This window comes from Phyllostomus discolor, chromosome 8 (genome assembly GCF_004126475.2).
Source record: "Phyllostomus discolor isolate MPI-MPIP mPhyDis1 chromosome 8, mPhyDis1.pri.v3, whole genome shotgun sequence".
NCBI classification, from domain to species: Eukaryota; Metazoa; Chordata; class Mammalia; order Chiroptera; family Phyllostomidae; genus Phyllostomus; species Phyllostomus discolor.
In genome coordinates this window covers 54,895,639-54,920,921 of record NC_040910.2, presented here as the reverse complement: position 1 = coordinate 54,920,921, position 25,283 = coordinate 54,895,639, and the positions used below count along the sequence as shown (strand labels likewise).

The 25,283-nt window shown below is 42.9% G+C and overlaps 1 protein-coding gene across 1 annotated transcript in view; it reads left to right on the top strand.

The window, feature by feature from the left end:
* EBF2 (EBF transcription factor 2) overlaps window positions 1-25,283 on the top strand; it is a 190,529-nt gene that overhangs the window by 8,619 nt on the left and 156,627 nt on the right. Inside the window, exon 6 of the mRNA XM_028521678.2 lies at window positions 3,467-3,535. Within this exon, the coding sequence (XP_028377479.1) occupies window positions 3,467-3,535 (69 nt within the window). The remainder of the gene's footprint in view (window positions 1-3,466; window positions 3,536-25,283) is intronic.

The following is a 25,283-nucleotide window of genomic DNA, read 5'->3' as shown; positions in this document are numbered from 1 at the left end:
CTGAAAAATTCAGGTAAGATTCAGAATTGGGATAAAATTTCTCATGTTTCCCCCACCCCCAACTGGTGTTTTTTCCCTTTCCCTGTCAAGACCCCATGAAGAGATAGGAGGGTGAAAGAAGCCTATTAGCAAATGGAGAGTATTTCAGGTAAAAGGTTCTCCAAATAAGCACTAGAATAAAATAAACCAAAGCAAGCCAAGCCCAAGAGGAGTAAGGGAAGAGCTTTCATTTTCATTCAGTAGGAAAAAAAGGGCACTTCTGACCCTCTCTGTGGTAGTTTGGGAACACAGTCTTTACCTAGTGCCAAGTTCAGTTTCCTCTTCTCTTTGTGTAATTCCTTCCTCAAGTCCCTCCCTCCTCCCTATTTTCTTCTCTTCTATTTCCTCCTCCTTCCATCCGGGTTCCTCCCTTCCATGCTCTCCTCCTTCCATCCTTCCTTCCTTCCTTCCTCTGTCCTTCTTCCTTCCTTCCTTCCCCCTCCTTCCCTCCCTTCTTCTTCCTTCCTCCTTGCCTTTCTTTTCTTTTCTTTTCTTTTCTTTTCTTTTCTTTTCTTTTCTTTTCTTTTCTTTTCTTTTCTTTTCTCTCCCCTTAATCCCTCCTTTTTTTCCTTCCCTCCCTCCCTCCCTCTCTTTCTCCTTCCTTCCTTCCTTCCATCCTTCCTTCCTTCCTTCCTTCCTCTCTTTCTCCTATTTATTTATTTTTCCCTTAACAAAACTTCAGACTTACAGACTTGCTTGTTAGGAAATAACCTTAAACAGCTTTTTTAATGAAAGTAACTGAACCTGGACTTGGTCACTCCGGCTTTGACTATATGGCAAAGGGAAGGGGGAAGTGAGTTTGTTATCTGCATAATTCAGGGACTCAGTTATCTCTCTCAACTATCCACATACCTGATCCCAGAGCGATTGTTTGGGGAAGGTAGTTCATGAACATCTTTCACTTTCCACTTCCCGTTGCTTCTCTTAACATTCTGGCATGATGACTGAATGTCATTTAGGAAACCAAATAAGGAATAACTAGGACATGTTGATGAGAACTTTTCTTTTTTAAAAAAGAAAGAAAACAAGAATTAGCTCTGGCTAACCCAGAGAGATTTTAAGAAGGTCTCAAATGGGGCAAATACAGTCCAATCCTATTGTTTGTATCCCGTTATTCTTATAGTGCAATGGCCAAGTGAGTGTGTTCTAAATCTTTTCTGTGCTATTAACATTAGAGATTATAATTAAATATGGCACTGTTGGAAAAATAGAAGACTGGGCCCTGAAATTTCTCTGCATTTTCTTTAAATATCATTTCCTTCCCTGAGCCGAATCCCCACATGGTACTACACTGGCACCAGGCTTATATTTTTATCTGTTTTTCTTTTCCTCATGAGAAACTTTCTATGGAAAGCAGCTGAATTCAGAGGAGCAATTTTGCAAACTTAGCCTCCCAAAAATCATTCCTTCTCAAACTAAACAGATTGATAGTGTGTGCTGTTGGAATTAAATTGTACCCAGCCTCAAACCCATTTGAGGTTAGATTGACTTGCTGATGGTGTCAAAGGGGAACCTAGGTAGAAGGCTTTAGGTAACTAGCAGGTATGGGGCTTTTGAAATTGCATTGCTAAGAACAAAGGTTTGCCTGAGCTGCAGAGGTTCTGTTGCATATACCACAGAGGTGGAGACAGAAATGGATGGAAGTAGGAGGTAGGAAGAGGCACAAGGGCTTCGGGTGAGGGGTGCAGAGAAGCTGGCCGGCATTTTTATTGGTATTAATCTTGGGATGGATTGAAATATTAAAAGTTAAGGCCTAATATAATTTCAAAAGCAAAATATTATTTCAGAAAGTCCCAGGGGCAAGCTCTGGTATTTAAGAAAGTTGAGACAATTTTTCTTTTACTTCCTACTAATTTGAGTAAATCTCATAAAACCTCATTGTGCCCATTCAGCAGAATATTTTAAGCAGCTCTCTGAAGTAAAGTCTATTTTTTTTAGAATGGTAAATTGTTCACTAAATAATCCATACATCCTGGCATGAGAGAGATGGATTTTAAAAGTTGTAAGATGTTTGTTTGTTTGTTTGTTTGTTTGTTTATTATTCTGTGGAGGATCTGAGATGGTAACAGTACTGCAGAGAACCAGAGGGCAAATCTATGATGCTGGGTCATTAGGCCTTTGGGTCTCCCGCTGCCGTGCAGCCTCCCTCTCTTCCTCACCCCGTGGGCGTGTTTGGAGGGTGACCGGCGAACCTCATAGTCTCATGGACTTCTGAAATCTAGAAGGGATGCTGGAGACAACCTAGTCCAACATTTTAATTTTATATATAGGGAGGCAAACCCTGGAGGAATTAAAGAGCTAAGACTAAATTCATGCAGGCAGTTTGGGACAGAGTTGGGTTAGGCTCCGGGATCCCGATTTCTGTGTTAACAGTTTTCCTGCTGGGCTGCATCAGCCTTCGGCTCCAGATAAGCTATCATGGGAAGGACAGTGTTGTTGTTGCTAAGGGTTATTGGACGTATTCTGCATCCAAGGTGGATGATCGTGCTTTTCGCATAAGTCCCTGTGCTTGCGTGAGCTGAAAGGGGCTCAGAGGTCTGTGGTCCAGACAGGAGCAATGGGGCTACACAGGGAGGTCATGTTCCATTGCTTCTCCACACCAAACTTCCGTTGCCCTTTTACGATTGTCTGGATCTCCCATGCAGAGTATTTTGCTCCCTGCCCAGGTCCTTCAGAGTCCTTCCTATCTTTGTAATTGTTCCAGGACTTCTCCCTCCTCTCTTGCATTTTGCAGTGTCTACCAGGCAGCCAGCCCTTCATAGGTGCAAGTGTAGGGAGGCAGTGTTTTCAAGATGGACTTCTACATCCATTGCCGTTTCTCTTCCGGACTTGGTGACAATGACTGGAGCTGTCATGTTACCGTTTTCTTCCTAGTCTAAAGTATACATCATAGTTCTGCTCTTCATATTTAGAAAATGATAGAAGTAAATGAATGCATGCACGTTTATAAAATACACTGAGTTCTTTTGAAAAATAAGTTTGACAATAATCCAGTCAGCTGCTTGGGGTCTATTTTATACATTTTCCTTCTCCATCTTTCTTCAAATATACATTAAGACACAAAGACACAAAGATAAAAATATACAGTCATAAAATCATTTAATGCTGAGCTGGAAATAACCTTATAGATTTTTAAATCCAGCTGTCCATGATTCATCACGATTACAAATACGGCTCTTGGGAAAGTTGTCATTTGCTAAGAATTACCCAGTTTTTAAGTCGCAGAGTGAGAATTTAAGTGAATGTCTTTGGGCTTCAAGTTCACTGTTGTTTTTAAATATGACTGCAAATTCTGCTCTCAAGAAGTTGATCATGAAGATGCTAACAGGACATATTCACTTTTGTGAATGTTCTTACACTCGACGCTTATTGTATTTTCTTGATTTTAACCAATTTCTTTTACTCTTTTGGTTCCTTCCCCATCTAGTCGATGCTGTGAAAAGAAAAGTTGTGGAAACCGAAATGAGACTCCTTCAGACCCTGTCATCATCGACAGGTAGGGGGAAAAGTGTTTGAAAATCATTTCTGCTTTCTTTCCTTTGTGAATCTCAGCTCTGAGAACTGATCATGTGGGCTTTGCCATAAGGTTCATTTCATGTTATCTTCAAGGCATGACGTGGGTTCAACATGGATTTTCTTGTTCTGGTTGGCCTTTCTTGGAAGAAGTCAGAACCTTCCTTTTTGAACTTGTGTCTTTATATCTGTGATGGGATTCTTTTTCGGGGGCACTGGCTTCAGCCTAACAAGAAGTGTGTGCATGGTAATGGATGGGAGAGGATGCCACCTCTCCTATCTGGCAGGGCAGGCCCTCAGTCAGCTTCCTAAAAGAAGCAGTACGCCTCCAGTGAGCGGCAGTCCCTTTATCATTCTCAGTGATTGCTGTTGGGCTTGAAGACTTTCAATTTAGATGACGGTTTAGGGGATTATGACAAGTTCCCCATTGCATTGAGGGAGATTCCTTTCTACCACAGGGATTGCATTCTGGGTTCTATGTGATATTCAGAGTGGGTAAGATTCTTTGGGACAAGATGCTAATTCATTGAAATGTGATTTCGGCATCCTCAGCTGTCTGTTTTTGTGATTGGAAACAGATCTTACAAACCAATGAAGAAATACCAAATTAACTTCTAGCAATCAGGTAATTTTTAAGAAATCCCATATTCCCACCCCTAATTTTTTCTCTTTCATTAAAAAACGGAATAATTCCCTCTTGCTTCTTTCTTTGGGTTTTCATGTTTCTAGCCAGGTCCTGAAATGGATTGGAGAGACCACAGTCTCCAAAGTTGTTATTCCAATATCCCAATGAATTCTCAGCTGGGAGAATGGAACCTCTGGCATTCTTCCCAGAAAGCCAGCTTGGTTTCTTCGTGGAAAGTATAGCATAGCCCTAGGAATGAGAAGGCTGGAATTCTGACTCTGCCCTAGCTGCTGACCTTGGACAAAACACTCAGCACCTCTGTTCTTCAGTGGTGTCATGGAGGGAAAGGCTAGAGGGCACTGCCTGCTTCTGCAGGTTTCAGGAGGTGACAGAAACAGCATGGCAGTCTCGCAGCATTCTCTGAAATGCTCAGGAGAGGATGAGAGCCAAGTGTAAAATGTTTGTCATGTGTGCTTGGTGACTCCGCCATCTCAGGAGGTCCACATGAGACCTCCTGAGATGGCATTAGGGAGCTATATGGAATTTCTTTGGTTTTCCTAAAAGTGCATGGAAGCTTAATATTAAAGAGCTTCAAGCACTCACTGGGGTCAGCATCTTCTTCATTTGACAGATGAAGAGACTGAACCTGGGGATGGTGACATGGCTTGCCCATGTATGTGCAGATGGGTGGAGCAATGCTGGCACTGAAAAACAGTATCCTTACTCCTGGCCTGTGCCCCACTCACCGCCACAGTCACCTTCCCCCAGCACACTTTGTCCTGACTTCTGTGAGCTGGGTGTGCTGATTGCATGGGGCATTCCTTCCAGGCCACCCTTGGGAACCTCTGGGGGAATCAGAAGGACATGAGAGCAGCCTAGACACAGAGCCAGTCCTTTCCAGCATGCACCCCAGAACTTTCTAATCTTTATCTGGTCTTTTTCAGCTGTCCTTTCTGGCAGGCACCCAAACCTCATCATTGTTACATTTTTTTTCTTGTAATAAACACCCCATAATGCAGCTTCAGAAACATCTGTGAACCCGTAAGTGCTCACCTGCACCTTATATCTCATGAGCGTGCATCCCAATGACTCTGCACCGAGCAGCAGCTCTTAATGCAAGAAACTACATAGACCTGTACCCACAGATACAGCTGAATATGCTTCCATGTGCTTCCATGCAATACACATGTTATATGTACAAAAGGAAGTAGTCTTTTTGCACTTATGGGAGAAAAGATTTTCACGTATGATGCCTTTGTTATTGGTGCTAGGATGCCTTGAATTCTTCCAAGAAGGTGGAAACTCTATCTTGGCAGCATATTATGGAGCTTTATGGGAGCATGGCATTTGTTTTCCGATCCTCTGCACAGTAAAGCAGCCCCATGACACCTCTGCATCACTTGAAATATGTGTTACTTCTGAAATGTTTCACATCTACACATATCCACCAAATGGCACTATAAATTGATCAATATCAGGTTTTTAGACAACCCATTTTATTATAAACAGATGCATTTATTTGGTTTGTTCATTGCAGGGCTTTTGTTTGATGTAAAACCAGAGTCTTGTTTTATTGCTGCTGAGCGTCTTTTGGGCTTCCCTTAGCCTTCTCTCCTTCGCCTGTTGGAGGTGGGCTGGGTGGGCGATGGTATCCCAGGTTTGGTGGAGCGGTGTGTCTGGTCCCTGGGTTCAATGCCTGCTGACTGACTGGGATATGTCCAGATCACCCTGGAACCCCAAACGGGTGCAAAGTAGTCTATTTTGGATTTCCTCTGAGTAAATATAGAACTCTCTTCTTTGCCCTTGTTCCTACAATGCCAACTAATTATCTCCTCCCCCTCCTGGCTCAGTCTAACCAGATGCAGTTAATTTACACTGTCTCTCTTGGAGTTTTCTCACACAACAGGCACGCTCCACTGTGGCCCCAGGGAACCCTGTTCATTCCCAGGGAATTGTGCGTGCTCGGGGGAGGGGAAGAGGAGGCCCCAGAGCGAGTCCCAAACTTCTCACCACCCGAGACTCCTTTGTTTTTTTTTTCTCTGTGAATCCAGGATTTGGCAAAATTCTGCTTGCCAAACTGCACTTGACAAGACTAATTCAGCTGTCATTCCATTTTTATTAGTCAAAGACATATAACAGAATGGCAAAAAAGAAACTCATCCCAGAAACGCCCTTGATCTCATCAGTGGCCAATCAAAGTTTTTGACCCCTATGAGACATGCTCTGTCATGTTACTCTGCTGACATGATAGACTTCCAGCTCAACCAGAAAACAACTTGACCTTTCACTTAGTCCATGTGACTACATCCTGGGCAGATATTCAGTTTCTAACAGGCTGCTTGAAATATTAAAAAAATAGCTTTTGCTACTTTGTGGCTCCTTAATTGGATATCATTGGATTTTGCAACAGGGCGACCCTGTGGAGACATAGTTCCCCATTTCCTAAGACTTAGCTCCAGATCAGGAACTCTTTTTCCCAGTTAAATTACTCCTGCCTGATCTCTCTAGAAATGTAAATTTAATTTTTATTTTCAGTTGTCTTTCCAGCATGCTTTTATGCATTCTTGGGCACCACACCCCACTCCAAACAGCCAGGCCAACGAGCAGCCCCTCAGAGCCTGCTGTGAGTCCCTGCGCCTTGCAGCAGGGCCTTCCTTCCTTGTCAGATGTGTGTGTGCAGAGAGCAGAGGAGGGCTTGTGGGCTTTAGTGTAAAAGTTCAAAGTCCCTCTTTGGAAAAACCCAACAGAACAGAACAAAATGAAAACAACAATGAAAACAACATCCTGACTGTGGTGGTCCACCTCAATCTTGTCTATGAAGAGCTGTGTGTGGTAAAAAAAAATCCTGGTTTGCATTCTGTGGTTTCAGAGAGAAGCTCTAATTCAACATAGTTTTTCATGGGCTGAGCTCTCTCTCTCTGGAAGCTTCTGTAGATCTACTGAAACTCTAGGGCTCAAGGTCATCTAGTAGTTCATGGGAGGAGGATTTTAGGGAGAGTGTCACCAATGTGAGAGAAGAAAAAAAAGTCTAGTTGGTTGCAGCCCTATTAAAAGTCAGATGGGTGGAGACCACAAGATTTCTCTTTGAATCTCTGAAGGCTGCTTCTGCCCATGTGTATGCTGGCAGGATTCTTTATTTCCTTCTTTCCTTCTTTCTTTCTTTCTTTCCTTTTTTCTTCCTTCCTTCTTTCTTTCCTTCCTTCCTTCCTTCCTTCCTTCTTTCCTTCCTTCCTTCCTTTTTCTCTCTCTCTCTCTCTCTCTCTCTCTCCCTCCCTCCCTCCCTCCCTCCCTTCCTTCCTTTCTCTCTTTTTAAAAATATTTTATTTATTTGTTTTAGAGAGGGGAATGGAGGGGGAAAGAGAGGGAGGGAAACATCAATGTGTGGTTGCCTCTCATGCACCCCCTACTGAGAACCTGGCTTGCAACCCAGGCATGTGACCTGACTGGGAATCGAACTGGTGATCCTTTGGTCCACACCAACCAGGGTGATATTTTCTATTAAAAAGGCAGTTCCAATCTATTTTTCATTTGCTAAATACCCTAGTCTTTTGCCTTGGGACATGGGTCTCCTCTATTTCTGACCATTTTAAGAGATGATGTGTTTGTGTTTGTTTTCTTTTTCAAGAAAAGCCAAACAAACAACAGAATGACTCTCATTCAAAGGTTTCCTCAGAAATATTTGGTGTTCAGTTGCCCATGAGGGGTTTTCCTGATATTATCTTCCTCTTCTTAAAAAGTTAATTGTGGCAAAATACACGCAGTGTAAAATTGGCCATCTTAACCCAGTGTCCAGTTCAGAGTTACCGCATCCATTCACACTGGTGTGCAACCACCAAAGCCACCCATCTAGACAACTCTTTTCATGTTGCACAACTGACACTCCATCCCGCCAAACAGCAACTCCTCATTCTCCCTTCTTCCCAGGCCTTGACCTCCCACCACCTACTTTCTGTCTATATGAATTTGACCACTTACTCCAAGTACCTGAATATACACGGAACTATATATATAGCTTTTGTCCTTTATTCCACTCAGCATAATGTCTTCCAGGTTCATTCATGTTGTAGCAGGTGTCAGAATTTGACTCTTGTGAATAAGGCTGCTATGAGCATGGTGGACAAATGTCTCTTTGAGTTTCTGCTTTCAGGTTTTTTTGGTGTCTGCCCAGAAGTGGGGTTGTTGGACTATAGTGTAGTTCAATGAACTGCCATATAGTTCTGTTGTGGCTGCACCATTTCCCATTTGCACCAACAGCGCAGGTTCTAATTTCCCTACCTCTCCACATTATGTGCTATTTTCTTGTTTTCATATTGTTGGAGTTTTTTGTTTGTTTGTTTGTTTGTTTGTGAGTTGCCATCCTAATGGGTATGCCTTTTTTCTTTTAAAATGAAGTTTTCTTCTGCCATCATCTCTGTAGGCATCGTCAGCTGATGCTTTCTCCTCTGGTCTAGGCTTCTTGTAAACATTCCCTGGCCATCTAACACATAGTCTTCTCACCTCTCTCTTCCCCACCAACTGCCTTATTCCAGGTGCTTGAATCCTTTTTCCTCTGGGTCATTCCTCTCTCCAGTGTACCACTTAACTCCAGGAAAGAGGCATTTGTGGGATGGGAAAGTTTGGACAATAACTGTGGCAAGTAAAGCTCTTATTGATCTTCTTGCATGCTAGAGGGTATTGCATTAATCCTGAACCCTGGAGTTTTTCTTTTTGTTAATTTATCAAACAAAATTGATAGTAATCCATTCTTGATTTGTGGTGTAGATTCTGCTTGTAACCCCACTGTGTCTTTCAGCATAGAAGCAGTACTGGGAAATAGCAAGAGTTTACCTCTTGGTGAGATTCATGTCCACAAAGTCCAGTAGGTTCCTGACATCCTAGGCCACTCAAGCTACTTTGTAACCCCATTTATTCCCTCTCCCTGGAATGGATGAGTCAGATCTATCAGCATTGAGACCTCCTGAATGGGAATTCTGTCTCTGAGAAGGATGGACAAGAGCAATGGTCAACATTTATCTGATATTTAATTGGCACTTGTGTATGCTGGGCATTGTGGTAAAGAATTTGTATTAAATAATCTTCTTAATTAATCTTCATGGTTGAGAAAATTCTCAGTTTTACAGAGGAAAAAAATAAGTCTTAAGGAGTTAGATAATTTGGCCGAAGTCACATAACTAGTTTCAGTGGTGAAGTTGAACTGTCCTCAATGGGTGAAAGTTGCAGGGAAGACTTTGACGTAATAGAAGTAAAGACTTCCCAGAATTCAGGGCTGTTGAAGAATGGGAACACCTGGTGAACATGGTCTGGAAGAGCTCCCAATAGGAACATTGGAGAGGGGATCTGTTCTCTGGGAAGTGATGGGTGTCATTTGTCCCCAAAGCATCATTTAACTCGGAGACTGTACAAGTCATATTCAACTGTGTGACAGAGAGGCATTATGGTGTAGTAGAAATGGCTCTACACTAGGGCCAGGGCACCTGCTTCTGGCCCCAGATCATTCACTAAACAGCTGCCTAATGTTACAGAGGCCATGGGCTGCCTCAGGGAGCCTCAGTCTCCCTGGGTATAAAATGAAGTGCTCTGGATTCATGGGTGATCTTAACATTACCTTCCAGCTCTAAATGCCTTGATTCTAGCTGAGGGGCTAGGTCAGGGTGTCAGACATGCTAAGTCATCATTCTTGCTCATCAATAATTTATGGGACCTATTAATATTTGCTTCCTCTGCCCAAACGCCCCATCTCCAGGGGAGGGGAGACCAGTGCTGTGAAGTCCACAAAAGCCTGGCCCCAGGCAATGTTTTTTTTCTTTTGTTTTAGTGAAAATTCCATTCCCTCAGGGAGGGTTTAGTTTTTTTCACTAAAAAACACATTATCTACCTAAAGTGAATGCACCATTCTTTCATGTTTTCCCTCCTTTGTTTTTGGGTAAAACCGTTGCTTATTTCTTAGTCATTTCAGGGAGACACAGGTATAGGAGAAAGGACTCTTGTTCACTTGTTGGTGAAGGAAAAAAAATGTCCCATTAGGTTGAGTCACTTCACCAGATGACAGCCTGAGCCAAGTGGTAAAGAAGAAATGAAACTTTCTTTGGAAAATGACTCTCCTTTTCCTGATTAAAGAGGTGGTGCTGAAAAGTTATGATGTTCACTCCTCTGGTTGGGTTAGTTTTCAAGAATTATAGTTACTCTACTTGACTGACTAGTCTTCCTAGACTTGCAGAGTTTTTGTATTTGACACAAACTGGCTTAATCATCTATACATTGGTTCACACCATCATTCATTGATTTAGTAATTTTTTCTGTTGTTCAGTTATTAAGCAAATATTTCTGACTCCTGCTACTGACAGATCTTCAGGGAATGCAACAGGCATTGCAACAGGCATTGTTCCTTTTCTCATGGAGTTGACAACTTAAATAATCACACAAAGAAATAGAAACTGTGAAAAGTGTTCTGAAGACTAGGTAAGTGGATGGTAGATAGATTCCAGCTTTCTAGTCCTCTGTGAATCCAAATGGAATCAGAATGTCTGTTCCATCAAACAGATCTTGAATACTTCATCTTCTTTCTCTTTGCTCACACCTTTGCTGTCCAGAATACCTACCCCCAAAATCTCTGCTAGTATAAATTCCCTCTTTTTTGTAAGACTTAGTTCATATTCTACCTCCTCAAGATATCCATTCTTGTAGTCAAAGTCTTTTCACTTGACACTTGTCACATGTGCTTGCTCTAGTTAGGCTGTATGGGTATTGCTTTTTATTGTTTGTTTGTTTTTATTTATTTGTGCTTGCCTTACCTTCCCAACTATATTGTAATTCTTGAGTGTTTGGCACCATATGTCATTTAAGGGTTGGCTCTAATATTTATTAGCTATGTGATATGTTGAGTTGTTATAGTAATACATTAACATATGTAAGGTGCCTACATAGTACATGATGGAATAGATGCTTAAAAAATCATAGCAGTTATTATCCTGTATCTCCCATAGTGTCGATCCAGTGGCTTAGGTATTACAGGCGCCCAGTGGCTCAGTAAATATCAGTTGACAGATTAATTTGGACTGTCAAGCATCAAAGAGTTTGGATGACGGAGTCCTTTGCCAGTTCATATAGGATCTTTTCTGTAACTACTTGTATTTGACAACTGCTTAGCATCTTACTCACCTGTGGCTGTTAGGTATAAAATAATGCCAAGAATAGATACTTATGGTTGCAATGCAGAATGAATCCTTATTTAGCCAGTCAATATTTTTGAGGGCTCATTATATCATGGACTTTGCAAGGTGCTCTTAGGGGTAAGAAGATTGAATAGACACAACACTTTCCCATCAGGAACTTAGAGTTCAGGTGGAAAAACAAAGGGTATGCAGAAATAAAAGTGATGCATTGTAGAATATAAAGACTGTCATAAAACATGTAGAGAAAAAACTCCGGGAGATCTGAAGTGGAAAGATGATTTTCGTCTAGGTGTGTGGGGTGATGGGTGTAACTTGGACATACAGAGTTGAGGTCAAAGGGCATTCTAGGAAGAGGAAAATGTGTAGGAAAATGCATGTGGAAAGGAAAGAATTTTCTAAATCTCATTGTGATGTTAGAAGAGTGTGGATATGTGTGAAGGGGGATAATAAGAGAAGATGGAAAGATTATCTGGGTTCTTATTTGGAAGGCGTTCCAGGCCCATTCCAAAGTATTTTGACATTATTTTGTTGGTGATGGGGAGACATCAGAGGATTTTGCATCACGAAATCTCACAGTCAGGTCAATATTTTGCAGAGAAAATTTAAGGATGATTGGAATATGGAGAACAGAAGTAGGGGAATCTATCAGAAAGATGTTACACTAGTTCATGAATACTTTCCTTTTGGGGGCATTTTTGGGAATTTATCAGTTTACCTGTCAGAGCTCAAATGTTATTTCCATCACTCTATATTACCAGGAACTAGGGAGATAGGCACAGACTTCAAATTTTGTGACTTCTTAGAAAAATATCCCAGTTCCTGAATTAGTTTCTTTTAAGTTCTTCTGAACCTACCCTCTTCCACCACCAGCAGTGGCTGGGAGGTTTCCCCTGCCAAATAGCAGCCGCTGGAGGTGAAAGGCCCATTTTCTGTCCTCTCCGTACCCCAATGCGCTGCCCTTTCCCTAATGTACCCACCACTCTAAAGCTTTTGCTGATGTTGCCACTTGTCCCCATGAGTACACGTCCTTTGTTCACAGGAAAGCTCAGATCCTTTGCAAAGAGCTGCTGTTGTACCATCTGGCAATCTGTGAATTTTTTAGTAGCCTGGATGTTTGTGAGAAAGCAGAAACTCAGAGGCCAGGATCCAAACCATTTACAAGTAGTTCCTTAGAAAAAAGGGGAAAAGACCAAAACCAGTTCACTTTTACTAGTATTTTTTCATTCAAAATGCTTGCGTAGATTCCTCTGGGTCAATTCCCAGTGAAGGTCAGAGGACCAGTGAGATGTATGGGGTTATTCAGAACAGATAATGGTATGCCTCCATTTCCAGCTTCTTCCTTGTAAAACTGTGTGATGTGATTCAAGAGCAGATTTGCCAGGAAGTAGATGAGTCAAGGGAGCCTACGAACAGTGCTCTGAAATTGTGCTGTGTTGAAAATAAGAAATCGATATTTGTTTCTGGGAAAGGTATCTCTTTCCAGAATTATCTGGCTGGCTCTCTGGGGAACTAAAGAACCAGAGCTTGGGAAAGATTGAGAAGACTACATGTTCACCCACAGAGAACCTTCTCGAACAGTTATTTTCTTTCTTTTAATCTTTGTGCAAATGGGGCTGGGTAAGTTCTTCTGGGTCTACTTTTGAAACGGCTAAGAGGCTAAAAGACAGATGGTTGGGAAATAGGACACATATCCCAGGGAAATGAGAAGGAAGCTCTGCAGAGATGATTTACAGGTGAGGGTTCTACCCACTAAAACTTAACTAGATTATTTCTTAATTTGGAATCTTGTAAGATCGCCCGTTGTTGCTTTGTTCTTCGCATTGGCCCAGAACCGCAGCTGGAGGGAGCACTGGATTAGAAAGGAAGTGGTTGGGTGACAAAGGGGGTCTAGTCACGTCAGACAGGCCAGACCAGACTCTGCTAGTTGTCAGCATTTCCTCAGTCTAGACCCGTAACTAATGAAGTGAGTGTCCCCCAGGAAGGTGGGCTCTAAACTCAGTGTCCAGGGAAGGAAAACTCCCAGTCCCCTCAAGACCGCTGAGGAGCCAGGCCTGGTGAGAAAGGCTGTGAATGCACCCACAGGACAGGAGCTTTTGAGAAGGAAATACAGGGGAAATTCCTAGTGCCGCTGATGGGATGGCAGGAATGGCAGCCTTTGCAGGGATGGAACCACTGGGTCTGGGCCAGCTCTTTGAGGTTAACACCTCCATATTTTATGGCCAATAGGGTGCCAGGACTTTTTAAAAAGAGAGCTCACAAAAGGACAGTGTGTTCAGGGTCACTGCTCCTCTGAATGTTGTTACTCACACACAATCCCTCCGATAAAGCCTCAAGGCAAGTCCCTATGGAGACAAAGGCTGAGCTTTTTTGTTGTTTGGGGATCCAGATCTGTACAATGGCACAAGACATTTTCCTGACTAATTTAAAGCTATGCACATGACTCATTTTAGCTGTCGAGTGGGGCTCCCATTCCACATTTCAGCTGAGAAAACTCAGCTGAAGAGAGGTTGTGTAACAAGCAGGTCAAAGACTCAGATGGGATTACAGACAAGATCTCATGTCCTCAGGACAAAACTGAGATAATCTGTGCAAGGTAAGGGACAGGAGAAACGGTGACATTCATGTCAAATATATTGCGGCTGAACCACAGCTTCTGACTGGACTGAAGCTCTGGGGGGTTTGTCACCTTCCCAGCACCATGCCATGGGTCACGCTGACAGCATTTCACTTCATGATAAGCTGTAATTCTGTACACAGCCAGCTTCTCCTGTGCAAAGACTTTGTCTTACTTCAGAAGTAAGGTGGCATATTGGACACAGATTTATGACATGTGGGTTGAGTCCTTGAAGTGGCTGTTATTCCTGTAGTGTGATAATGACCGTAGTAAAATCTGGCTTCAGATCTGGGTTTAACTACTCCCAGGCCAAGCACGCATTCACCTTCATTCATTCTCACTGGATCTGGAGTTGCTGGATTTGGCAAATGCAAAGATAAGATGCCCAGGTAAATTTAAATATCAGATAAACAGGAATAGTTCTTTTTAGTATAAGTGTGTCTCAGTTAAATTTGAATTTCTGATAAACAACAAATACATTCTCAGGATGACACTTTCCCACACAATATTTGGGATATACTTACACTGAAAAGTTAATTTGTCGTTAGTCTGACTTCAGAATTAATGGGCCATCCTGTATTTTTTCTGAAAACCCTTCCCGAATCCTGGTTTCTTATGTAAGGATAGGGCAGTAAGGGCCACCTCTTGCCCTGGGTGGGGAGGGCCGGCGAAGGACCCTGAGGTACAGCTGACCCCGCAGACAATTGGCATGTACTCCTTTTCTCCCTTTAGTGTTTTTCCCCCTACCTTCATGTGGTAGAAATCATCATCTTCTGCTCTATGTGGAAGTTGATTCACACTTAGGAGATTCATTTGGGGGCTGCTAGCTGAACAGAAAGCATTATTGGGAAATATAGGCATTGCTTTGACCCCTCGTCTTCGCCAGTTTTTCTGACCAGACCCCCCTTCTCAGCATTCTGTCTCTTTTCTCTTTCTCTTTTTTTTTTGTCACCTCTCAGTGCCTTGGTCATGCTCTGTCTAGACCTTGTTTTATGGACTTGTCGCCTGCTCTATGTTGCTTGTGCTTAGTGTCCACTGTCTGTCTCCTGTCCACTTTCATTCTGACTACCCCAAAAGCCTTTGTTCAGGTTCCCAAAGTCTCCTTCCTCAGCACTTCCAACATGTGGGATTGTTTAGGCCCGAGTGATAAATCGCACAGAGTTAGAGGTAAGGGGAAGCTCCCCTCTCCCTGCTTGGTCTTGGCTGACGTTTGAACAAGAGCCAGACTTTGCTTCGATTTAACGCTAACAGTCCACTTGATGCTTGCCCAAGTACATGTAGAGTGGCTAATGCATTTTATCGTCCAGATGTTGAGTCATAAGATGAAGGATAACCACACTGAGACATATATCTGGGTAATTTAGTGAACCTAAAAAAAAAATTCTAACTTTGAAAGGTTGATGTCACATCCAGTCAACCTATGTAGAAAAAAAAAAGATGGTAGATTTTAAAGTTCTTATTTCCTTCCCTTGCTTCCTTTGCATGCCAACTTTGTCCCCATCTCCCCCTTTTTCCTTTGTTCACCTTTCTTTCTACCCCCTGCCCTTGATTTTAGGGTCCCTTGCTTTCTCTCCACTTGCCTTGCATTTCTAATGGGATGTGTATCCTTGATTCCACACAGGCAGTCAGAAACATTTCCATGGGCAGCTTGAACCCTAATGCCTTTCTCCCCTCTCCCCCTTCTTTGTTTCCTTCCCTGATGAGGGATGAAATGCTAGTTTCACTGTAGGTGTTCTGTTTATAACTCCGGGTTGGCGGCTTTCACTTTGAGTGGAGTCCATTGAGCTTGTAAATTGTATTGGATCAGTGAGCCCATAATGAGACCTCCAAACCCAAACACTGGAGGTCTGCTGGGACTTTATTGTTCATAAAGCTTCTTCCCAGGGGAGGGATGGAGTCATTAGGTGTGCACTGTGTTTAATATTTGGTCATGACAGGAAGCAATAATTTTCTATTTTTACCATGGCTTCTGAGTTTTTAAAGCAATTGTCTAATTCCCATCACTGAGACTGGAAGCAAATTAACCAGACAGCAAGGGAAACCTAGGTGTGGTTTTGGGTGGGACTTACCTTGTTTGGCGTTTTCTCCATCCTGGTCCTGACCTTGGCCATCCTGGTGGCCCACACCTGCCTGCACGTTTGGAAGCTCCCTGAACTTTTTCTGTCAGTAGATCAATTCCTTCTTTGAGGAGGAGGTGGGGCTGGGGGGTTCTCTTTGAGAAGCTCTTCACTGTCCTTTAAAACACTCCCATCTTTCAATGAGAGAAGTGCTTGAAGCTTTTCAACATTGGCCCCACCTTTGGCATGCTTCCTTGTCCTTAGCTGCTGGTCAGGCAGGTAGTTGTGAGTATGATATGCATTCTGAAGATTTCCAGTCTAGTCCAGCACAATGGAAGCCTCAAGATAAGGTATCAGGTCTCCTTGCTTCATGGGGACAGAGAGGCTCTGGCCTAGCAACTTCTTGAACAGGCTCAGGTTCTGCACTAAACTTAAGTACCTGGAGCCAAAGCAGAAAGAGCAGTTCAGTGAGTTTGCATGATTTCTATCAGTTGGGCCCACTGGTGATGCTGGAACACTGGGTGGGAATTTCCAAGGGCATGGCTCCGCTCTGAAAAGGGCCGTGACTAGGAGATTGCCCAATAGGTTCTGTGCCAATGGTCCACTGACTTCTGGATGCTAGCCCACGCTGCCACCAGCATTTTTATTTCCATGGAACTGGAATTCTGTGAAGCAATTCTGAGGACAAGGAGGAGTGAGCAGAAAGCCAGTTATTTTGAGACCTGTTTCATCTGTAGGTCATCTCGGTTCTCTAGCAGGAAATGAAACCAGAGGCCTTGATGCCACGTTTCTTCTTCAGGAGGTCACAGCCTCCCCTCTTCTGAGTTTTACAGAGTGTAGTGGGGACCAGCTGGGAAAAATGGGTCGGAACAAAACCGTCATGCTGGGCCTGACCTGCAGAGATGAGGAACGGCCTCTCTGCTGTTAGTCAGATGGGCTGACCTTGAGAAATACTTCTGGAAAGCTCCCTGGTTTCTGAAGCCTAGCCTCAGTACATGTTAGAGAGTTCCAGGGAAGGCCAGAAGACCTTGGCCTGAAGGCAGAAAGTCCAACCCGGGGAGTGAATGGAAGGCTCTCCTGTCCAAACTGAAAACCATGCATCCCTGTCCTCTGAAATATCACCCCTGCCAAGGGAGGGGATGCCTCATACTTTCCCAGAGTTTTGGGAAAACACTTACTTTTTATCCCTTTTTATCCCCTTTTATTTGTTAATGTGGAGCCACTTGGCAGCCCACGGAATCCTATGGTCAGTAATACCATTGGGGCTTGTCTATATCTAAAATGGAAGGAAATGCTCAGTATCTGTTAGGGGTCCGTGAAAATAAAGATTGAATATTCAGTCATCCAAGATCACAGACCTCTTCGATTTCCAAATACCAGAAGTGCCCCCAATGACATACATTGCCTTTCTTATCTCTTATCCTGTCACCATCCTTTTATTCTCTTTCCTGCCTCTTTACTTCCACCTGCTCTTAGTCTCTTGTTCTTTCCTCGTTTCTCTTTTCCTTTCCTCTCATTGTAGGTCTTTTTGTTTTGCTGTCTCCCCTTCCCCTCAATGCCTGTCTTCCCCTCCCTAAGTTACCAAGGACTTGTGTGGGAGCTGATTGCCAACGTGTTTGTGGTAACTTTGTCTTAGCTGTTCTGTTGCTCTCAATGGTTCATTTGTTTGCTCCTGTGAAGGAAAAAAAAAAACTTGTCCAACCTACGAGTTCCGTTGTCTCCCTAGGGATCCTTGTTTGAATCTTTGCTGTAAGATTTTTTTTTTCCCTATGAAGTACCAAAGAAATAATTGCCTTATCGTTAACAAACAGAACCTGGCTCTTATCACCCCATACCCCAGAGCCTTGGTGCAAAAGTTGGGCCGTGCCAAGTGCATGCATTAACCTGATACGCGAAACCCCTTTTCAAAGCTGGTCCTTGGAGGACGCTCATTGAGGGCGTTTTTGTCGGGAGGTGGCACAGTGAAAGCACTTCTTATAGCACTGGGTGCCAAAAGAGATTGGCTGGCGTTTACACCCTGTTACAACAAAAAAGGTGTATTTTCCTGGGAGGAACATTCTCAGATTGTTCTAATTGTCACTGGCAATGAGCAATACTTGGAACCTGAGTCTTGCAGTGTCCTCACTGGAGTTTTCAAACATCCCTTGGCACAAGAGACTTTTTTAGTTCTGTGGGTGAGCTGTGCCCTGTAAAAGCAAACCGACTGTGAAAATCACCAGGCCTGGCTGCCCACTTGGCTTGGTGAAAGGCCGTGACGTGACTGGAACCAGGGGCTGGCTGTCCCGTCAGTATGGATCCGAGTTTGTTTTCAGAGCCCTGGACACCTTCCCAGAAAGCTCATTTGCATCTCATGACAGTCTTTCAGCTCTGACCTGGTCAGACGGTATTTGTGAAAAGCAGAGGTCTTCCTTTGGAACCTGGATAGACCGTGGTATCTTCCCCTCACTTAAACTGACGGCATTATGTTCAGAAAAGCTGAGTGTGAGGCCAGCCTCCTTCTGTCCCCATCTAGTGCCGGAGCATTACGACTTGTGGTACACTCTGGGCCTTTTCAAGAAGGCGGAGGCACAAGGGGCCTGGAGAAACGCTCGCTTCAGGGTCAACCTGGATTGCTATCCTTTTACACAAGTCTTCCCCAGTGTGTCTTCTTTCTTAAAGTAAAATAAATAAGAAAACCCTACAGCAAAACACAAAAAAGATAAACGATGTGCATCGATATCAGATACTGACCACGAGTCTCAAAAAGATCCTTGGGGAAGCTTTTGTTTGGGGTGGGAGAAATCTTTCTCTTCAGCGTTTCCCAGCATTCCTTCAAGACATCTGGTTCTCTCATTTTCTCTTCTACTTCTGTGCTTTCTTTTTTTCTTTCTTTTTTAAAAATAACTCCACTACCATCATTATTTTTATTATTTTTAAGCATTTAACTAAATGTGCTGAATGGTGATCCCACGTGACATCTTGTCTGAAACTCACTTGACCTTCAGAAGTGATGACCTTAACCAATTTTTACTGGCAAGTGTCTTGACTTTATTACTCGGGAGAGAGTTTATTTTTGTTCCTTAAAGAGAGAGTGAACAAGAGAAAGTGAGCTCTTCTTCAGACCAAAGGAAAGGAAAGAGTGAGGAGGTTATACCCACCCTTCTCTAGGCTGGAGCAACATTTCTCTCTTTCCCATCCTGTTTTATTATTATTCACAGTGTCCTTATAAAAGCATCAACAAACAAGGTGAACTCTCACCCGTACCTCCTGTAGCCACGTTTCCCTCTTGGAGCATTTGGGAGCTCCTCTGTTTGCACTTGGAAACTGGGTTGCTGAGTTGAAGGATTGTTTAATGGCACCATCAAATTATTACTTTTTGCCCCATATAAATAGAGGTCAAATCAATTAAGTACAAAGAAAAAATTAAATAAAAAGAGACAGACTGGGTTGGTCAGCTCTCCATTCTAAGTTTAGTAGGCGTAGGCCGGAGTTAGAAGACTTAACTTCGCTGCTATCTATTTCCTGCTGCTCCTAGTCTGTGTCACCAAAGCAAAACACAAGTAGGCAGAATGGTGTGCAATTTGCAGACGCTGGGGAAAGGGCACAGTAAATGAACTGCCCTCCTACCTGGAGGCAGGGAAGAGTGAGAAATCCTAGAAGACTCGGGCAGCACTGTGTTGCCTCACTGTTGCCATATGTTTAAGTTTCTGGCATCATAAATCTCAAAGAACTGCGAACTATTGGGAGAAATGAACATTTAAGCCTTAGCATTCAACCTGGAAATGGGGTAATTCCTTCTGGGTTATTATTGGTAGTATGTAGGGAAGAATATTAGGGGCTTGACACAGAGCATTCTTTCTGGTGGGGGTGCCCAGCGGGGCTTCAGGTAGTGGAGGGTGTTGTGGTTTTGGGAAGGGGTTATATCAAGTTGGAACTTGGGAACTGCTACCCGGTATCACCTGGTATCCACTTATACCTGCTACTCTCAGGGCTCTTTTCTCTTGACGGACTCAGCATGAAGGGGCTACTGGTCCAGGGTCTGCCTTGTGTCAGGAAATGCAATGATGGTTGGCTAAGAACTTGAGCAAGGCACCGGGGGTTTGCAGAGTATTTCATTGGTATACGGGGCTACGGAGAAAATCACCCTTATAGCTGTTGTTTATAGTTTGGATTGCTAGAGTATCAGCAAATGCCATTTGCAATAAGAATGACTACCTTATAGCCATGGGAGCTTCTGCTTTATTCCCTATGGCCTGCTGTCCCACCCCAATGCCGTAAACTCTCAATTACCTCAATTTATTGAAGGCAAGCAATGTCATTGATTCACTTAATCAAGTACTTGGTCAACGCACAAATGTGTAATGAATACCTAGAGCACTCAGCACTGGGGCCCTGCTCCAGCGGGTTAACAGGGCTCTAGATTCAAGGTGGAAGGGCATGAGCTTGTGGCTGGGGAGAGGGGAGCAGTTACACACTTGTGGTCCTCTATCTGGGCTTGTCTCTGTATCTAAGAACTCTTATTTAAATACATCGTGTATCTCAGGGTCTCAAACTAAGCCGTCCGTTCTCAAAGACATGTCGATACTGTTGCTAGATTGTTTTTTCTTCTGTGGTCACTATTGTTTTCTTGGTCCACCTATCATAAAATGAGGTCATAGCACCATGACCTTTTCCGGGTGGAATGGACTGCTGAAGAAGTCACATGGCCAAGTTTGTATCGGGGGTCCACATTTGTTTCCTCCACTCTTTTAATCAGAATGCTCATTTAATTCTATTCTAGCACCTGTTCAGCAATTAACACCCTACGATTTGCATCTTACCCTGACATTTGCTATCTTTCCAATTAGTTTTTATATCAGTATAATTAGGTAGGGTTATTACAGTGCATCAAGCAGGGTCATGGTTATTCCCAAGCCTTTAAGCGCTTTCCCAGATTTGTTTAGGGAAGCCACTAAGGGCAAATGGTTGATTAGGATCACTGTTTTTCTTCTTCATTCAGATCAGGAGAAAACTGTTTCCCCATGTGGCTCATGAAAGATCAGGGAAATATGTCAACCTCTAAGAATTAGTATTATGTAGTTCATGACTTTTGGGCAAATTTACAGAGGATTATAAATAAGGTTCATGAGGTGGCTGCACTGCAGGCGTTTCTGCTCAGGGGCTGAGGCAGGACCCGCAGCCACTTGCGTTGGATTCTTGGTGGCAGGGACAAAGGGAAACGTTAAGGGAAATTGAAACCTCCCAAGTCAACTTTTTAGCACATGCCTGTGTGTGACAGAGAGGGGAAGGGACAGTGTTTTCTAATGGATGAGGGGAAAAACAAAAGACAATTTCAAAATTAAGCCAGTAGCTATTCTTAAGCTTAAAATTGGTTTTATAATTTTCCCCCATTGGGAAGATCTGATGAAAGAAAAACCAAAAATCTCTACCAAAAAAAAAGAGGTAAATATAGAAGGCATAGGCTTCTCTTGTCACATTAGTATGTTTATCTATAATGTCCTGGATACTTGGAACAGTGCCTAGATAGAGGATCCATAATGGAGGGAATTACTGCCTGCCACTAAATGCAGTGTCCAGAATAGGAACTAATCTTTCATAACTTAAGATTGAAAGTAGATGCCACCCAATAATGTTACATTATTATACTACATATGATTATATTATAATGTGTACACAGTGTTTCTTCATATATGCCTAGGGCAAGTTCACAGAGTATTCTCATAAATGTGTATGTATAGGTCATACATTAATGTTTGGATCAAATTCTATGATGCCCAATACTAAAGTCCCAGAATTTAGAACACTGATAATAGTTGGAAACAAATGAGGACTTTGACATGTCCTGGAAGAGTTTAGATGTTGGGGGCCCAGGAACTGTTTGTAATGGTATCTGACTTCCCACTGAATTGGGAGGATGGCAGAACAATATCTGGATAGTGTGTCTAAGGCAGTTGTTAGAGAAACAATACAATGATTGATGGGGGAGGTAATAATGCCAGATTCCTCTGGGAGAGAATTTTACACTGTCTGATTTCATATCGACAAGGTTTTCTTTTACCTGTGATGCAAAATTGCATGGAGACATCTTGTTGTGGCTTGCCTTGCTTTTTTAACAGCGAGGATAAGTGCGGTTGTAGGTGGAGTGCACTAGGAAACCAGGAAATTGGACTAGTTATAACTGGAGCACATCTATGTACTATTTGGGAGTGTCTAGAATTAAAAATCCCAAGCACTGTTCTGGGGTCTCTGAATACTTCAGCCTTATGGAGAAAAGGAGCCCCAGCTAGTGTGGCTCAGAGGATTGAATGCCAGGGTCGCTGTAAACCAAAGGGTTGCAGGCCAGGTCCCCAGTAGGGGGCATGCAAGAGGCAATCACACATTGATATTTTTCTCTCATTCACTCTCCCTTTCCCTCTCTCTAAAAAGAAATAAAATCTTTTTTAAAAATCTAAAAAAAGAGAAAAGAAAAAGAGAGTAAGTAAGATGATAGGCGATTAGAGCTGGGAAAAGAATCATGTGATATTGTGGATGCTGCTCCTATACCATCTTGATATTTCTTTCTCAAAATGTTGACATGCAATAGGCGCTCAGCTAATACTACTTAGAGAAATGATGGAACTTAGTGGTAAGTCGGCAGGCACCAACTGGTGCAAGTTGAGCAGGAAAAGAAGGAACAAGTGTGGGAAAATACAAGCCAGGCTCGAGGAAAAATGGGGAGGAATACAGCTATTTCACCATTGGCTGTGACTGGAATGATAAAAATTAATGGGGAAATCTTTATTATCAGTTAAATCAGATCTCCTGTTTAACTGGGACTGTATGTTTCCATGTGAAGTGTTTGCTCAGATGTCCTTCGGGTCTTTGCTTAACTGTCACCTCAGTGAAGCCCCTCCTTCCTGATCCTACAGTTCCTAAGTCCCTTCCGTGCTCAGTTTCTCTCATCACACTTTGCGCCAATCAATGTGCTCTGTGTTTTACTCATTTACTTGTTGGTTGTCCTTATTGTCTTCCCTGGTAGAGGTTTTTGTCTTTCTATTTGGTAGTTCATCCCCAGCTGCTAGGAACACACCTAAAACACAGTAGGTACCAGTGAATTTCGTTTGATGAATGACTACCACAGACCTATGTCGTGGAAGACTTTTGGTTCAGTGTTTCTCAGAGAAGGCCAGAAGTGTCGGGGACGCTCAGAGTGTTCGCACCACAGTCCAAGCAAGGGGACAGGGGCACTCCTTACTAGTAGCAGCTGTTTGAAATCTGGCAAACACCACAGACAGGAAAATGTCTCAGAATCAGAACATATATATGCAAGTCCAGAATAAAAACTCTAACTACATCCATCAGTGGAAGAGTTAAGAACCCTTTCTGCCCACCTTGGCTCACACCTTATCTTTGTCTTAGGAGATTTCACCTTGGCATGCAAATACACTGTGGCTGTGAAGGGCCCGGTTAGAACATTAGATACGCACTCTCAGATGAGAGGGAGGAGGACAGGCCTAGTGCGCAGCAGGAGCCACTTGCATGGCTTTCAGTTTGGGGTTAAGGCAAATTTTTCTATTTCAAGTTAATTATTCTTTATTGCATTTTTCTTTGTATTGTATTCCTCCAACCTGCTATTTTTATATAAATGAAAATATACCTGTCTTAATATTCTCTATACCAGTAAGTATGATATGAGCTTCACACACACACACACACACACACACACACACACATGAGCAAGGGGCAGCCTTCCACAGAAAGTCCCTCCAGCACATTTGACCTGTGGTTTCCTTTCCTCCTCCATCCCTGCCCTTACCTGACACACACACCTTTTGCTTTAGGGACAAAAATAAAACCTCGTTCTTTTAACCAAGATTTATGACACCAGGACTCTAGGAAGTGATATACTTACAAAGAAGTGGGAGAAGTAGAAAAAAAACCCCAGGGCATAATCTTTTCTTTTCTGTCTCGGAGTAGGAGCAGGTGAATTCACCTTCCTTAAGGTGATGAGGTTTCTCACCCAACTTCAGCTTTCTGAAGTTAGGTTCTCTCAAGGCTTCCTTTGTAAAGTCCCTGGGGTTGTGGTGGTGGGGTGTGTGTGGAAAAACTTTAAGGCTCTGGAGAAGAAGCTCCTGGAGGGGGCACTGGCCTAGGCATCAGTTTGCATTGATATCATGACCTTTCTGGCTGTGCAAGTGTGCCAGAAATTGGATAACACATTGTGGGTTTTTTTTAAAGCCCAAATAAATGTTATTCTCCCCTAAGAATGCAGATGGGTTGCTGAATCACAGCCAGGAGGGTGCCACAGACTAGTAGGAAGAAAATGGACTCTATTTGTGAAGGTGCATTTTGGGTTTTTGGGCAGGGTCTGCCTTTGGCTCTGTGCATGGTTACAGTGCAGGACTGTGTCCGGTCATTCTTCCTGATGATCGGTAAACTTTAAGAGCTGAGGTGGGAGAAAGAAAAGTGATTTGACATCTATTTATTGGGAATACAATAGGTGAGGACAGCATTCAGAGCAATTTGAAATAGAATTTTAAATGAGGGAACCAGAGCCTTGTTGCCCATACAGGAAACAGAAAAGGAAAATATTTCTTCTCAGTTCATCTTCTTTCTCCTGTTTTTTTCTTTTCTTTCTTTTCTTTTCTTTTTTTTTTTTTTTTGGTATTTGTTTTTATTTTTCTTTATTCTCCATTTACCAGAACAAGTTGGTTGTTTCAAAAACACAACCTAAAAATCAGAAACCAGAGCTCGTGTGAGAGCCAGATTAGCAAAATAATCAATATAAACAATAGTACTGACTATATGCAGTTTCCTTGGGAACCACCCCCAGTTACCAGGGTGCAATTTCAGTTGCTTCGTAGTTTGCGTTTATCTCTGAACCGCTCATCTGGTTAACTATCGAGGACGTGTTTCAAGTCTGCAGCAGCCGGGAGAGACTTAGGCACTTTTGCTCCAATCTGAATGTGAAAGCTACCTTAGAGACACATATGTACATATACATATTTTATATAAACACATGCACATATATGCACATATGTGTATACACATATATCTATTACATGAAGTTAATGTGCTTATGTGAGGCTGTGTTATGGACTTGCTTGGTGTGGGTAGGTAAATGTCTACACTTCAGTGACTACTCGAGTCCACACCTTTCAGTGATGCATTCACAGAAGGCGCCTTGGGCAGACTAGCAAGAGCCACCTCTGGGTCCGCTGCCTCTGCAGGCCTCTGGGAATATTCTCGGCAGCGCGTGCCCTCAAATCTGGGGGAGGCTTTCCAAGATGTCATAAATAAACAAA